At 38.2% G+C, this 18,267-nt stretch overlaps 1 protein-coding gene across 4 annotated transcripts in view; it reads left to right on the forward strand.

Moving 5' to 3' along the window:
• The window catches only part of LOC108734565 (optomotor-blind protein), a 55,005-nt gene that overhangs the window by 13,104 nt on the left and 23,634 nt on the right, over positions 1 to 18,267 (forward strand). The window contains exons 2-3 of one of the 4 annotated variants that reach the window (XM_018466180.1): positions 9,209 to 9,322; positions 10,097 to 10,259. In XM_018466180.1, the coding sequence (XP_018321682.1) occupies positions 9,209 to 9,322; positions 10,097 to 10,259 (277 nt within the window). Of the gene's footprint in view, positions 1 to 9,208; positions 9,323 to 9,364; positions 9,479 to 10,096; positions 10,260 to 18,267 lie in introns of all 4 variants that reach the window. The other 3 variants (XM_018466182.1, XM_018466179.1, XM_018466181.1) reach the window with 3 other exon arrangements.

The raw sequence follows: 18,267 nt of genomic DNA on the forward strand, positions 1-18,267 counted from the left end.
GTACGTACGTACGTACGTACGTACGTATGTACGTACGTTCGTATGTCAGCATTTTTTTCGTTTTCGATATCTCAAGAACGGATTGAGATATCGCCCTCAACCAAAATTTTTTCGAAAGATATTATCATAATGAAGATCTGAAAGAAATTTGAACGAAATCGGTCAAGCCGTTTTTTTTTTATAAAAAAAAAAACGAATTAATTACAAACAATTTAATTAAAATACGTTCTAATCTAATCACAACAATGAAGTTACGGAATCAATAATAACGAAATATCATTATTCAAGACAGGGAATAACATATTATAATAACATATTATAATAAAAATTTGTTTATAACAAAATGAATTGTTATAAACAATCGATAAACAATAAAAAATAGTATTTACCAATTGACTGATGCAAGTACTCTATCAATTCGGTTTTCTCAGACGAAATACTGTTTCTTATGGGTTTATAAAATGACGAACTCTCAAACATTGTTTGTTATTTATTATTGTGCCGCGTTTTTTTCAAACTTTAGAAACGAATGTACTTTACAATAACTGTATTATCTAATGGGAAGTTAGTCGTATTAGCACCGACCAAAATGTGCTCAGACCAATTTTTTTTTTTTTTTTTAAAGACGACTTGAACGCAAATATGTAATTATGAAAATTTAGTCGATGTGTGGCTAAGTAAGTAGATATAGGTAGGTACCTAATAGGCAAGCAGTATCTACTAGTGGAGATCATCCAACACCAGCCAACTATTAACCAAGTTGATCTGACCTTTTATACTTTATACAATTAGAGCGCGTACAAACAAATACGGTAAACGCGAATAGAATTTCAAATTTTCCAGGTCGATGTTATCTGGTTAACGCAAACGTATGTCACTTTTTAGTCCTTTATGCCCACTAAATCACGCTTATCGTTACGAATATCAAATTACAGAGAGCAGAACGGTCACTATACTTTTGTCGCTTTTTATTTTCCGGTAGGTAAATCGTAAAGTGCATAGTACTTATCTTGTGTATTTTAACAATATCATTTATGATATATATTATGCCTCATGTTTCATTTATTTAGTTAATAAACTATTAAGGAACCAAACATTCTGATTGAACGGTAACCCTCTTCAATATTTTGAAAGTAGGTCTAAGCTATAATTAAAATGATGAAAAAAGCATCTAAAATTAGGCGACATCCCTGTTTTCTTAATTTTGATAAACTGTTTATTAACTAAGTAAATAAAATGAAATAAATTAAAAATGCGTAGGTACCATCACCGTCATTCCATATAAAGCTGGACAAAAAAGATAAAAAAAAGTTTGATTTGCTCTGGACGGGTAAGTATGTGTATGTAATGTGTAAAACGTATAATTACACATGTTTGAATAAAATATTGTCTTTCCGTGTGATATCTATCATTTTGCCACTTATATGAAAGCTGGTTGGTTACGAATTACCATAGTAGAACACGTATAGCCATGCGATTAACATAAAATATTGATTTTCTAATTAAAACCTGTATGCTTTATGCCGATTCTTTTAAACATGCACAAATTTATGTCTTTATGTATATCTAATATTTGTAACCACCGTAGGTTGATTAATTTCATTTGTATCATAAACTGAAGCTTTTCTATCCTAATAGGTACCATGCACCCTGGGTCTATTATACATTAAAAATATATGCACTCAACGAATACCTAGAGAGATAGATTATCCTTAATATCATAGTCTCGCGTTCCCCACGCGTTGATGAAAAATATCCAGATTTATTGGGTTTCTATAGTAAGTTTTCATTACTTTTGCACTTATTTAATTATCATTGTCACCATGTATTGCAGCCTTGATAAAACCTCAAACCAGAGGTGAAACGTCGGTGTGGTTTTACTACAATAAAAGCTTTTTTTTCTCGATTGGCTCTGATTTCCTATTATTATTATTATTATTATTGTCACGATTTATTCCCAGTTTACGTGTATGTATTTATGAATTCAGATAGTATGTATGTACAATTTATAATACTTTTTGGAAATCGTCGGACTTGAATAATCTTGTCTTGGTATGCAAATGTGTGACATGTGTTTGATAAAATAAACAAGCTCCGGGGTCAAATGGCACCCAAGTTTGATAACCGTCTACAGATGAAGTTTCAAAAGTGTCGTTAGTGTTATCTGGTATGTGACACCGTCCGGCCCCGAAATATCACTTTCGATTTTACGACTCTGTTTGTCTTTCACGCTTTAATAAATCGGTAAAGTAAACTACCACTATGAAACATGCCAACTGCTTAGATAAATACCTTTTTTCCTACAAATAATGTCACCTACAAGCGACAGTTGGCATTGCCTAATAAGGCGACGTGTTAGTTGCAAATAAGAACAAAGACAAACCTCTTTGTGCAGGTACGCGTAATATAGGTAGGAAATTTGCAAAAACTTCAGTCGGATACACTTTTCACACTCTCTGCTTATATCGTCTGGCTTTTTTATTCCCTTCAAGGGCTTGATGGGATTTTCCCTATTGTTCGGACTCGTTCGTGGTAACGCGAACGGGGAGAGATTGCAGACCGGTAAAACAGTTGCTTTTTGGTCGACTCGATCGCTCTGTTCTCAACATTCAGACAAGATATCGAGAAAGCCCATTACCTCACAAGTGTCCAAAAACACGAAAAAGAAAGGGCGCACTCGTACCTAAGTGTGTTAAAGCGACTCCGCATTGTTGCTCGGCACGCCAGGGAAAAGGTTAATTTTCATGCCAAAAATACCCTCGCTTAAGGACCATTACATGTGCAACAGTAGCAGTAAATATGTATTTTCATCTCGAATTTGACCAAAGAATGTTGCAATTCCGAGTAAAATAAATTGTACTTATTTAATAAACGACGGATTAAGTCTGATGGCATACCTAATTAATGCATTTTATTATACGACAGAAACAAAGGGCTGAAAGTAGTATTTGGTTCTCGCGATCATAGTGGTTATAATGCAGTTCAATTGCATCTCATTATCTTAACACTGACGCATTCAACCATAATGGTGAACCTCCTGGCCAGTGATGGGAGACAGACATATTAATACAGACCGACTAGTCCGACCTAAACAAGGCTTGGCTACTTATCGTCATCCTGTAGCTATGTTGACATTGTGTTCATGTTAAAAACATTTTGTGACGTAAATTGCACGAAATATACCTACTCAAAAGATCGCACGTGACGAATGGTCGCTAATTTTAGAGAAACTTCTAAGATAGTAAAAAATTAGTAAAGTTCACTTTCCAGTTTCCAAACTACGAAAACTTTTTTACCGGCAACAGTATCCAATGGTGCACCCATTACAAATTACTTAAATGTTTTTCTTTTCAAGAGAATTAAGCCGAATTTCACAGATGTTATTACAAAGCAGACCGTTCTAATTTTACAAACTTAATTCAATTATTTCTTACCGTCCGCAAGTACGTGTGCGGTCTATTCTTTGGCAGATACATACATATACATACATACATACATACACTTAGGTATTAGTAAGCAAACAAAATGTAAAGAAAATTAAAAAATTAAACGAATTCTATTACAGTAAACAGCCCAACGCGAAGTGAATACCTAACTATTATTATTTTAATATATTTCAAGAAAGTGTTAATTTTCCTTTGGCTCCTACGATTCTCATATAGGTGTCTACTATAGAGTCTATTAGGTACCATAACCCGCCGAAAGAATAAGATGTCATAAGCAATTGTGACTGGGCAAAGGTAGCCCAAGGTGATGCACTAGCTGTGCTAGACTATTTTGAAAATCGACCTTTTTTCATTTTTCTATAGTACGTAGGTGCATTTATGATGGAATCTATACTGATATTTTTAGCCAAATTTATTTCAGGGTAGATTTACATTCGTACCTTCGCCCAGCTACGATATGCTTATCGCGTCTTACCCTTTGGACCATTGTCGATGCCGAATAGCACCGTATGCACCTATATTTTAACTATACCGTACCTACTAGGTTTTGTCTCAATTAGTCGCCTCTTACGACACGCCGAGACTTGACGGTGAGACTATTCTAACACCCGGTCTCACACGGGATAAGGATTTTTCGATCTGTCCTTGTAGTACCTGCGTACACCTACCATAGGTACGAGTGTAGGTAGAAATGTACGCGTGTTTTGCGTCGATGACTCCATTATTTGGTGCGGAGCGTCGCCGTCAGTGGACGCTAGGAGGCCCACCTTTAATCAAGTAAAACCTCGTTGCAGTATAACAACGTTGTAAACTACCTTGAATATCATAATAATCACGACTGTACAACGGACCGAGTGAAGAAGCCTCCGATTCTCTAGCGTGAGCTCACGTTGACGATCAAACTGGCCGTTCGTACCTACCACACTGAAAATATGATAAATACTAAATTATACCTTATTGACGTGCACTATAAGGTGCAGTCGACCAAGTCGTTCGCCATTAACCAAAAACAAAAGATGTTCGTTCTCGGCTTACTCGATCCTCATCGTTCTACCTATACGTATGACCTGTAATTATACGATCGCGTTTTGTTTGTTATTTTTGGATAATACTATACGTCGTCCTTTTCCTTCTTGCGTTTACATTTACCAACACCGCGTGGAGGGTCTTCAACTCTTATTACACGCCGAACACCTCAATTAATTATCTATTTGTATTTTACGGGTTTCCCAATTGCAATAAACAATTATTAGATAGATATTATAAAGTGCGATGAGATAAGAGAATTTAGTATTTACCTAATAAGGATGTACAAGAAGAGTCTAATGTCCCATGCATCGGTCGATCGCTCGTTTTGGTCGGGACGCGTTCGAAATTTGCACATTCCGTTTAACAGTTTTATTAAGATTCCTTTTACGCTATATAAATGGCACACACACGTAAGTCTAATCGATCAACACGTAAATAAAGGTCACTTTTTACTACGGTTTCCGTGGATGCATCTATTAAAAATAGACTAGGCACCCATCGCAAACCACCGATGTTTACATGTGAGAGTAGCCTCGAGCCTCCTATCATGCATTATGGTGGTTGCATGTCGGTAGCTGCGGCGGTGTAGGAACTATGGTGTTTAAATGTGGTCGACCTAGGGCGTTTTTGTATATTTCGATCAGTGCTCTAACAAATGCCCCATGGAACCTCCTAATATTTTCTTCACTAGTCTGCGAGTGGACCACGGCGCACCAAACACCAGTTAAGAAGAATAAGTGAGAATGTTGTAGAATGCTCTTCGATGTTCGAAATTTTCCCATCACTCTGCTTAAGCCCAAATAGAACAAGTGAGAATGTAAACCCATCAGCTAAGCGGGTTGTCATAGGTTAGTTGAAAATAAATTTCATTCTTTTTTTATACAAATGATCGGAACGGTTTAATGAATTTGTTGAAAGCAAAAGTTTGTTAATCTTTTGTTCCAGGGTGAGAAGTTTTCACGTGAGTAGATGGTACGTACGCACATATTTTCAAGTGTCGACAAGCTAGAAAGAGGAAAATAGTTTAACATCGTGCAGGCATCTGAAATTGGGGTCACGTAATACCCTTTTATATTCGAAGAGCTTTTGTTTATGATCAATTATTTTATTGATTTTATTGAGGCATTGGGACTTTTTGTACGAAACGGTTCACGAAAACGACGAAACACTGATAATTATTTCAGAAGTGACACCTCATCCCTAATACATTTTATTAGGCGTGAATAATAGATACTCAAATACAAATCGTTTTGAGTTATTTCTCTGCATGGATCTTATATCTTACGTTAGTGTTGCCCAAATTCAGTCTTGGTCTTGCAGTCTTGGTCTTGTTCTTGCGTTTTTGCAAGACCAAGACCAAGAACAAGACCGCGTATTTTTAGCAAGACCAAGACCAAGACTGACCGTGCAAGACTTGAGCAAGAACAAGACATAGCCTGCAAGACTCTTGCGTCTTGCAGCTAGGACTTAGCGCTATTTCACTGAGTAGTTAGGTGTAACAGTTCGGTGTATAGGTAGGTACGCTTAGGAATTCTATGAGACGCAAAAAACTGTATCAAAGAATATGAAAAACTGGACCTATGCGCATTACGACTAATACCATAAACATAGCGAATAAAAAAATTATTAAAATCAAACTGAGTGCATGCATAGTTATGTTTTAACCATCGGCACTTTGATAATGCGGCATCAAAGGTTTTGTACTTACTTCTCAAAGAAATTTGCCGCTTTTCGGAAGTACATGGTTATGATACACGCGCCGGCGGCTTCTTTTGAAATCTAAAACAATCGTTGCCGCCACGCCGAAATCATAACATTTGACACTATTTGATTGCCGCCATAGGGTGTAGGTATACTCATGCAAAATAATTTCGAATTTTTTTACACGCTTTATATTATTGTTTGATTTGCGGCGGCATCCTTATCATAGAGCCGGCACGTGGCGAGGCGGCGCGGTAGAAAGCAAGGATCATAAATGTTTATTAAGAAACAGTTACTTCCATGGAAAACGACATATAGGTCAGTTGATTTTTCGAATTTCTTATCAAATCTTCAGTTATTTATTAATCTGCTTGATCTTTACTATGGCTATATTCATTCAAGCTCACAATGTTCCAATTCTAATACGTTTTTCTAGGATTTAAAGTAAACTTTAATAAATAGTAATAGACTAATAGGTAATTGCAAGACTTGCAAGACTCTTGCTGCAAGACCAAGACCAAGACCAAGACTGGGAGCGCAAGACCAAGACCAAGACCAAGACTGGGAGCGCAAGACCAAGACCAGGTGTATTGGCGCAAGACCAAGACCAAGACTGGCTAAGTCTCGTCTTGTTCTTGCGTTTGGGCAACACTATCTTACGTAGATCTAATTTAACGGTTTCAAACCAAGCTTAAAAGTTCAGTAGCATTACTTGTAGATACCAATATTTCCAAATATTTTAATGATAACTTCATTTCTCTCCCAAAGTCAAATACGCCTACAACATTAACAGTGTATTTCCTATGTAAACACCACTGGCGTGGTGGTGATGTTTTATTAGTTAATACATACAAAAGGATGATTCGATCCATGCCGAAGGCATCGGTCTATCCGGGCTTTTAAACGCATACAGACGAACGCACCTAACCTATACACACTCTACATTCGTATATGTTGTGTCTGAATACGTAGAGACACCAACTCCCGATTATCCCCCGCCCCCTTCGAAAGATGTCTTCAATTTTAGGGTTGTTTATGTGATAGATTACCGGCAGCTGTCGATTTTCAAAAGCAGGGGATGTTTGTAATATCATCGAGAATATGGATGATGATGATCAGAGAAGACTAACTACCCCATCATTATTATCGTAGGGCGCTTTTACGTAGACATCTTTATCACATAAGCTTGAATCAACCTTTTACCAATACGTTTAACCAGACACAGATTTATTAAATTTGATTTAGGTGTTAGGTATGACCATAAATGTTAACGAACAACAAAATAATTTTGGTTTTCATTGGCATTTATCTGATCGATTTGTATTCTCCTAGTCCACTTTATGGTTTTTTTGCGTCTTGTGTACGATTTTATCAATGGCAACTGTTGATAAATATTAAATTTGCAATTGCCAAGCTGCAAGAAACACGTTCACAGTTTGTATATATTAGCTATACGTGGTCGCACCGAGTTGCGCTTGAAATGGGGAACAAGAAAAAGTTGGAGCTTATTGTTTGGTAATTCTGTCGCCATCGGCGCCTTCATTAACAACCCTAAATATTCCAAAACTCGAACATTGTTAATAGAAAACAAAAATAGCCGATAAGTTAATAGAAAATAAAAGTATCTACAGAACGCTAACGCGGATAAATTAATAAGTAAGTTTATAAACCCGTTTGTAAGGTTCGCGTGCTGGTACGTGTTTTTCTGATTCCACGTAATAATCCGATGTCTGATATAATAATGCCTCCGGTTGGCAAACTAATTTGCACCTAAATACAAGGTGAACCCATGCAGTGGTCGACGGTGTGTGATTAGGCTGGGCTGTATTCCACACAATTATTATGGCGCTTCATTATTATATATACATGTGTCTACTTATTAGCCGTCGTCGCTTCATACGAAATGATGTTTACATTAACAATGAAAAGAATAATTATGCAAGTTCTAAGAGGGGCAAATAAGCAAACGCCGGTGAAATCTCATTATTTTTCTAACGTTATCCTATCCTACGACGGATAATAGGAATACGAAGCCGAAACTTTAGAATAAGTAAAAGTATGAAAAAGAAGAATTATATAAACAAGCGACAATTTCATGTGTAACTTCACTTCGAATCATACATTAATTTAACAACAAGCAAGAGCACGATGACAGGGAGGCGGTATCGGAAAGATCGTGAAAGAGCCGCAGAGCGCCTAGGCGCCAGTTTCCAATAATTGACTTAATACGGCATATTTGGAACGGGCCGCCCCCCCGCCGTGCGCCCGTCAGGCGCCTACGGCACCAGAGATGCACTAAACAAACAGACAACGCCACTGTCCGTCGCGGTAATAATAATAACAACAACTACCACGGAGACGATCACGACGACCAAGAGTAAGATGACGATGATGATGATGATGATGATGATGCTGATGATGATGACCGTGACGACGAAAAGAGCGAACCAGCGAGGGCACGATGCGGTAAAGCGGTACGATGGAATCTTCCTTTTCGGATAGGTACCTGAGCGATCGGGATCGGCGATCGGGCAGGACACTGTGCTCTGCGGCCCTCTAAATCCTTGAGTCGGTCGCGGCTCGCGGTCGCTCCGTATTAAATTTTTTTAATACTTACACGTCCCGTCGTCGTTCCGTAGCATGTTTTACGTGTGCTTTACTACCAGATCGGCTAAATACCTTCGAACGGAGCCGGCTCTAAAAGTTTTGATTTATGATCCTATACCGGCCTACTACAACAATGATAAGTAGCTCCGTTTGTCGATCCAGCCCCGACTAATCAGAATACCACCGATGCGATACGAGATGCGTCCTTTTCCATGCATAAGCATCTAAAGTCTAGACTATACTAATGTATTTATATACCTATTACATGCCTAATATAAGTTATAAAATAAACAATAATAACTTCTTTCCGAAACCTAGTAACAATTGCAACCTGCAAAAGTACCTATATTTTATTCCATCACGTCCGTCCATCAGTGTAAAGGTAAAAAATAGTTTTATTTTTCTGTTCGGATGCTCCTTTTCAGGCAGATGTTTCCTCAAATGAAGTTCCGGGTATCGGGTTTGGATCTAAAGGCCAAGTACATCCTCCTTTTGGACATCGTGGCCGCGGACGATTACCGATATAAATTTCACAACAGGTGATTCGATAGTTCTAACGTTTAGTTTTTACTTCTTTCCAGGCGTATGTTTCCTGCCTACAAAGTGCGCGTATCCGGTTTAGACAAAAAATCCAAATACATCCTCCTTATGGACATCGTTGCTATCGACGATTGCAGATATAAATTCCATAACAGGTTAGAAACTACTAGTAACTACCTACCTACATTTCATTTGTTTTTTCATATTTGTTTTTCACTGGTTTTGTTATTCAGAATCAAAAAAAGAAAAAAGCCGTTCGGGTGTTTGTTTTGATCGGTAGATAGCTGTTCTATGTTCGCGTTAAAAATTCGCTCGCCACGCGTAACCATTTACTCAAATCTGTGTAACTACACAGATATAGGTACGCCGCTCTGCGCTCTCAATTTTATACTTATACTAAAATTTTGTATAAAACAACCCTCAATCATTGGCCACCAGCAAAAAAAAAAATGGACATATAAAAGGAAAATCATAAAATAAATAATGCGTAACTTTGTTGTTATGGAATTTCGATACCGATGTAATATTTTAGGCAAAATTTCTATCGTTTAACAAACAAATACCCGATACATGTGTAAACAAATCAGGCAAGAAGCATGCGTTTTGGCTGTACAAATAAGTTTCCTTTTACCATATACTTGTAATGTACTCGTTAAGTTGAAATTTTAATTTATATCAGACTAGCTGATTGTGATTAACCGGATCACGTCTTATAGATAAAATTTATTTTAAAAGTAACCTAACCTAATCTACCACTTTTGGTTTCCTTTTAGTCGGTGGATGGTGGCGGGCAAGGCGGATCCGGAAATGCCCAAACGCATGTACATTCACCCCGACAGCCCTTCGACAGGCGAGCAATGGATGCAAAAGGTCGTATCATTCCACAAACTCAAACTGACCAACAACATTTCGGACAAGCATGGTTTTGTAAGTACTGTACGTTCCTAGTATCATTCTACTTAACACCTTTGACGATAAAATACCGGAGTATACAGAAACGTGATCTTTTATATATGTAAGCACGAGTCTACTTGGTATCTTATTTAGAAAAAGGTTTACATTATAATACGTACCTCTATATCTATCTGTGCATAAGTAGATTAAGTCATGTTTTGTGCATGTTTTTCAACACTAAGCGTATAAGATAAGTAGCCACCTGATAACAAAACAAAGACTCTTGCACGCGTTATCTATGACGCTATATTAAAGGGAAAAAGAAATGCCAAAGCAGGAGTGATTCCCCAGGTGGTTATTTCAAACTAATCGGCTGGCAAGGTTGTCGGTACGTTCGCCATTTGATATTTATGTTTCAAGCTTTTGTACGGTACCCAGTGTCTGTTTTTCGCATAAAAATCAATGAATTTGCCAACACTGACATACAATTAGTATACAAAACGATATTTATCAGTAAGTAAATGACCTGATGATTATCAGGTGTGACGATTTCATATCAAGCAAATATTCAATTTACCCTTTTCTACTTACGTAGATATAGATATTAACGAAAGTTGCGAGCGTATCCGCGGTGTTTAACAATTTCTCTGTTAATACGATCAAGATGAAGGAGGTAGGAGGGTAGTCAGTTGGATTGTTCGTATTAAACATCTAGAAAATACATTAAGACGATTTTCGCGAGATCGACCCGGTTCGTTCATCCCTCTAACTCGATGGATGATGCTTTTAACAACCCCTGAGCAGTGAACCCTCTCCGGGGGCAAAACCTATATCTTTAATCTCGAGACGGAAAAGACGACTGCGAGACGTCGATCTCCGAAACAGAAGCGAATTTTCTGGAAAACGCGCAAACGCTTACAAAGAACAGGGCTGTAAGGAAGGGTGGGCTTAAATAAGACCTGTACCAAATCAAAAATTAATCTTCTGATGACGCATGGATACAAAAGTTTATTGGTTTCTTTCAGTTAAGAAGATAGTCAAATCGTTGTCTACCCTAATGTAAACAATACATGAAAAATTAATTATAATTTTATGTGGTCTAATACCTACCTACATACATATATGTTACGATTATTATTATTCTTACTTCTATTTTGTAAACTAACTGGATACTTAATAGGTATCTACATAAACTATTCAGATGTCTGACGGTTTGACAGATTTGCATAGGATCATAAGATTGCACTAGGTGATAAAGTGGGAAATCATTAGGAAGCGTAATAGGACAGCTAAGTGGCAGTGGATAGATACATAATAGGCGTATTATATAAGTAGAGAAGTTTGTGGTGGGTAACAACGATTAGGCTTATAATATAATTAAAAGTAATTTTAGAGTAATAGGACACTATAGTAATGAGATAAGAAACGAGTTAGGAGACATTGGTTTATAGAAAATTAAAAAAGAGCAAGGAGATGTATTAGAAAAAGGAGACAACGGGGAGGTAGATGAATTTGGATACCGTTATACTGAGAGAAAAGCTTGGGTTAAGGAATAGTAAGGCACCAGATATATTAGACGGGGTACAGAAGGAATTTTTAAAATATTCTGGAAAATTCTAGAGATCGTTACATTTAGAAAATGGGGGAAATAACAAACGAAAGTAAGGTTGTGGTTTTCGAGAAATGCAGAAATTGGTTCCAATCAAACTTCGGACTGAAGGCCTTATGGTGTTGATGACGATTAAAAACAAATGACGGTTTGTATCATTGTGGAAAAATTCCCAGTACGTCCCTGGCCTTTTGTAAAGAGTATTTTCGTTTGATGTTCAAATCTAACGAGTTTACTTTAGCGCGTCTTTAATCCCTTGTGGTAGCGCTCCTGATCCACTGAATATTAAAATGCATCTGCGTTGTGAAAGACGCGAAATTGGATTTGCACCCCCTGAAAAAAAATCAGTTGAAGGCGTCTCACAAGAAAGCGGAAATTTTGCCGGACAACGTTCGTTTTTGAAGACAACATCAGCTAATAAAATATCCCTTGACAAAATTGGTGCAACGATGTAATTTATTATCTACACATATGGATATTTATAAAGAAAGGGACACACATCATCATTATCGTCGTCGTCGTCGTCGTTGTTATATAGTAGTTTGTGAATTTTGACGCAATCGTGTAAGACGAACATTTCGAGCCTCGGCAGCGAAGAATGAGAAGAGCAAAAGCTACGTAATTAGCCAGCGAGACCACCTACTTGCATGAATATAAAGTTCCGATTTTGACCGAAAACAGCGAGTCAACTTGACTTTGGTCACTTTTATATGCCGTGAGAGCAATTAACAATGGTGATAAAGAGCGCGCGGGTATTTTTCGATCTTTTAAAAGCGTCATCTCGTGTCTTTCTCATTTATCTTAGCCGTACGCGTTCTCTTTTCGGAAAGCCGACAACTCGACGTTAAATTTTAATAAACGTAACCGCATCACAAAGTTGTTCGCGCGGTGACAAAACCGCAGCCGCATCGCTATTTATAAGGTCATTAATTCAAAAGGAAAAATAAATACATCAACACGATCTACATAAGTAGCGTGGAGGTGGCCGAGAAGCATCTAGTACCTACTGCGTGGGAAATGAGTAGCCTATTACCTATTTACCAACAGGATACGACGTACCTATCGAATGGGACCAGAGGTGGTTAGATGAAAATGTAATCAAGCGATTGAAAATGTCTCAGACAAATTAGAAAGGTTTCATGATCAGCAAAGACCGAAAACGGGCAGGATTCACTCACAATATCCCACTTCGTCCGCCAAGAAACACACTGACTGACGAAATAATGGGTAATTAACGTTATTATCCTTCTACTAAATAAAGATACGCAGCTGCTTAGCTGCTTTTGGCCAACATCCTGTTCGCTCGTTGTATCTGTTCCTGTACCTTGTGCTTAGTTGATAGGCACGTCCCGTCCACCCACCCCGGTACGCCGTTTATTGCACGCTACCGTCGTCATTGTTCTTGTGACCAAACGAATGGCAGCGGCGCGGGGATCGCAACTTTTTTATTCGCCAATTTAAAAAAAAACCAACCTGAAAAAAAGTGCTAAATGAATAATATGCATATGGCCGAATGCATGTCTTATTTAGAAAAGACGTATAAACTCCGCCCGAGGGCGTGACGCCATTCACTTAGGGTTTTAGGGGTGCCTTCGTACCTACAACAAGTATTGCTCTACAGCTAATGTGTCGACGATAACGTTATGCGTAGTATATATAATATCTAATGCAACCCTGCATACATAATATCCTTCCGCTAATTTAGAAATTTCATATATTTATCTTGCATATAATACATAGGTACATATACTTGATACCTAGTTGGTTAGGTACCTGCATAAAGCATAAACAAAAAAATTATTATTATTGATGATAAGTCTGCGTCATGTAATAAACGAAGAAACTGTCGTTTGTTGTATGCTAATATATTAGCTTGTACTTGGACGAGATTTCGAGCAATAAATTTACCACCGACAACGATCCATTAATTCGTTTCGCATGCGATAAGCAATAAAAACGTTCGGATAATAATAATAGGAGCGTATTAACATCCCTTTTAACAAAAAATTCTCGAAAACTTTCTTGACGGGCAATAAGTTGCTGTCGTTTTCGTTATTTATGCCTAACGTTTCGGACATTCGGGGAGCAACTAACAGTCAACCCCTCATTCCTGACTACAGGTAACTACTGCTGTGGTACCTATGTCGCGTAGCCGCAGATTTCCACCTTTGTCTTTGGTCCGCATCAGCCACATTTGGAAGAAATAAAACGGCGCGGTGTCTGGAACGAAAGCTCTTTGTGTGAACATTATGGATTGGTACGTTTTTCCGGATTTTTTTCGTCGCGAACGACAAAATAGGAAAAAATATGTCCGCTTGGCACGTGACAAGCGGAGGCAGTGGGATGGGAGGAAGGTTGGATGATGAGTGACTTCATTTAGCGGCCGTTGCATGGGACACGCGAAAAAATTATTTAATCAAGGTGAGGAAAACAACGGACGTATATTTTCGGCCAATAAACAACCCCGAAACACGAATAACGACGACGCTGTGTCAGTTCAACAACAAAACAAATATTAAAATATTTATTACTACTTATTAGCTATTTCTGAGGCGTGATAGTTTTAAAAGAAACAAAGGAATCGGCCTCTTTTGGTTAAGTATATATTACCTATATCCACATATAGGTACTTACGAGACTTTCAGTTGTAAAAGTTTTGCTACCTCTAATCGGTTCACAGAAGAAATCGAAAAATCCTGACATCCTGCCTGATAGACTTTCGATGATTCTATATTACCTATAGCTACTTTCAAGAAAACCGATATTAATTATTATCGATTGATGACAACTTGTTGCATAGGCATCGTAAAAGAATAGATTCAATTTTTACACATAACATAACATCATAATACGAAGAACCATCCAGAGAAAATATTTACTTAAAATTTGCGGTTTATCAAATTGAACGTAATAACGCTTTCAGAGAATGTCGGATCTAATACGAAGAGATTTATATAAATATAATACAAAGACAAAATAACCGCGGCGATGACGATAGCACGTCATCGATGGTAGGTATTGTGCCACCCAGAGCTGTTAACGAAACAGTAGCCTTACCAAAAGCGATATCAGGGGTAATTAAGATATCTAAAACAACGGTTTCCACTTAGAAATCGATGACCAAACGCCACCGTTTTATGGACTACTAACGAGCGCGCTGTCCTAATGGCGAGATGGCGAGAGGAAGGAGAGGTTCGGTCAATCGAAACGTCGAGCTGATGTGATCCGTTTATCTCTTTAGGTGGTCCTCTTGTGGACCGATGAACTTGTGGTGTGAAATGGGGTTGTTGTCGTACCAGGAAAGATAGACGAACGCGATAGCAGACGCGCTAATGAAAATTTCATCTTATCTCACGGAGATGCTCGTAAATGTAGCCATATTATAGGTTACCTATACGAGTACGAGTACCTACCTGCACATCGAACATGGCGCACACGGTAGCCTCTATTCGACAATAAAAACCACATTTTCAGCCAAGCGAACGGTATCTATTCCTCAAGTATAGAGAAATGAAGAAAAAGCACTATTATTTATGCATTTACGATGCAGTTTCAACGTAGGTATCCTATAGGTATATAAAGTACCATATTCAAAGTAAAAGCATAATCATCATCTTCACGTGTATTAGGGTGTTGAACTGTATCTACTAGAAGCGCGTAGTTAATTTTTATTAATCTCTTCTTATTGATATGTTTCAAATAAAAGTTAACGCCGAAAAGATAAAGCACTACACCTACAAATATATACGTATACCTATGCATTACGAAGATGAACGAAGTGGTGGCGGCAAGGCGTTTTCCGATTTTCCGCTTCGTTATTTCAGTTCGTTCACGTACAAAACCAAACCTTTTAGATATCTAGCAACCCACATGAAGGTGGTATTTATTTATTCCGAGTTCGCGTGTCGGTCTCGCATCAACCAAACACCTCCACGACGGCATTAGGGAGCCATTTCGACGTTGTATTCACACTCGAAAATTACTTGCTCCTGGAGACAGTAACTAGCTGTGCGTTCGTACCCATCACGTATCTATCTATATCTGTTGCAAAATATAACTATAGATAGTAACGTATGTTAGGTGCGCCGGATAAAACGAAAAACAAGGACGACGAAAACGAAAAAGAACAAATATAAAAAGCAGAGGAACAAAAATGGAAAACTTTTAGGCGTCCATCATTGTTAGGCACAACGAAGGGGGTTGAAATGCAACGCGTGACTGTCGGATAGGAAGGCGTCAAGTACCGCGCCCTCTAGCGTCGCGGCGAACGCGTGCTCTTGGACATAACAAATAATACACAATGTACCCAAATGTCTCTCATGTTTCGTTTATTTACAATTTAAACTCTGTCGTTTATTTTTATAACGGAAAAAAGCAAAATCTGATTGTTTTACTGCTTAAAAATACCCACTCTATCACCTCTCTAGTTTATCGTACTACACGTAGCTGTGCTACGATCTTCTTATTTGTAAACACCACTCAAAAGCAGTCATTATACTTAAACTAAATAAGTGAGATATGGATGGAATGGAGAGGGTAAAATCGGTTGTTTTTGGATTAGAATGCAGGACGACATGAGGGCATTGTCGAAGGTACAATAAAGACGCTCCTGCATAATAGCGGCGGTCTCTTTGCGTCCAGATAATCTTGGCCTACTTTAACGGGTTTAAAATGGACCCAAAAGGGCAGAAACTCCACAAACGAGACCGCACTATTAGTGCTATGGTAGTACCGAAGACAAAGAAACAAGGGCGCATCGACGCTTGTGTGGGAACGGCGATCAAACGCAAATACACATCTAAATTTTATGTATGCTTAAACTAAACGACACTTTATTAAGAATATAGGATCGTTTTAATTAGCACGTGAATCAGGTAACTGGAGCTGACAAATTTTAATGGAAAGAATGAATGAGATAAAGACGAAGTCATCCTAATACTAAGTAAAATCGGTTGAGGAAGTTTCCCTCTTTTTTTTTTAAGCATTTGCTAATAGCTTAAGTTGTATGTTATATGAAAACGAATAGGTGCCGAATGTACAATTCTTTCAATTAAGCTGTTAGTCCCCAAAGAAGACTAAACACATTCGCGTTTGTTTGCACGGGTCACTTGACCCCCTGGGAACTAAAGGCTGACAGTGTATTTACCAACTGCTGTCCGCTGCCGAACTAACATCATTTTGGCAAATATTTAGCAAAGAACTTTTGCGCCCGTCCAACGTTTACTTCCAACTTTAGTTTAGGTACTCCACTCTCGGCTGACGAAAGCACAAGGAAAATGATACAAGGGCTCAATTAACAAACTTTTTTACGTGCCTACTCTGTGCTAGCAATACCTACACTTGTTAACTTGGAAATACTAGAATCAAACATCCGTATGTTGGTAATCACTTAATTCCTTGATTGTGAGCGTTTTTTATTCATTTTTATAATAAAAGTATTAGTCACATCGAGGACAGAATTCGGTATATAAACCGTTATAGTTGCTGCATTTAACGTAGACTACAAGTAAAAGGCAGATTCGTATGTATGTATGTAATACCTACACCTATTGGTAGGTGGTAAGGTATAAAGGTAAAGGAATGGGCTGGCAGCGAGGCCCTACCGAAGAGAAGAGAATCGGGATCAAGTGAAGCGCGAATATGCTCACGGTCTTCTTAGACTGAGAGACAAATTTTTTGTTCCTCGCTTAATTTTTGGCTCATCGGTTCGGAAAGTCAAAGGGGCCGCCGCCCGGGAAACCACTGTCGCCCTTAGGTACCACGTACTAAATGCGACGTACGAAACGGAATGTCCGCGTACCTCTATGCTAACGCGTTTGTATCTTACCATCACGCTTTATAAAAGGACCGTGTTTCACAGGAAGAAAAAACACGATACGAAATTATCGTACACGTCAAAACGCGCTGCCACTCAATTTTACTAACTTACGGCACCTTCGGTTTCAACTCCCATAGTACTTAGTAACCTAAATAAATACGTTTCAGACAGAGATGTTTCCAAAAAAAGCCAGTTACTTTGGAATACTCTATGTACTTCATTCACCTATATCCCCAATCCCAACAGTATAAAACTTTAAATTCTACCCGATTATAAGGACTAAAAGCTCTATGAGAACGATAACGAAAACAGGAAAAAAAGAAACAATCGAGAGATGTAATAAAAAAAAAGTGTAATTGTACAACACGCTACTGAAGCGAAACTTCTTCAAACACACAAACATACCGGGATAGGAGTTAAATAATTGGTTTAATGGTATTATTTGTACACTATGAATTTAAATTTTACACTATACATGCCAGAGTTGCCTGTAACGAACGTTGCATTGAAGCGCGCTCACGGCTCAAGCGATCCCCACTACGAACTCGACTACGTGGCCGAGTAGAGGGGGGACATCCGTTGCATGATTTCGTTACATAGCAACTCGCATGAAACGAACTTAC

Source organism: Agrilus planipennis, unplaced genomic scaffold (assembly GCF_000699045.2).
Source record: "Agrilus planipennis isolate EAB-ADULT unplaced genomic scaffold, Apla_2.0 scaffold62, whole genome shotgun sequence".
NCBI classification, from domain to species: Eukaryota; Metazoa; Arthropoda; class Insecta; order Coleoptera; family Buprestidae; genus Agrilus; species Agrilus planipennis.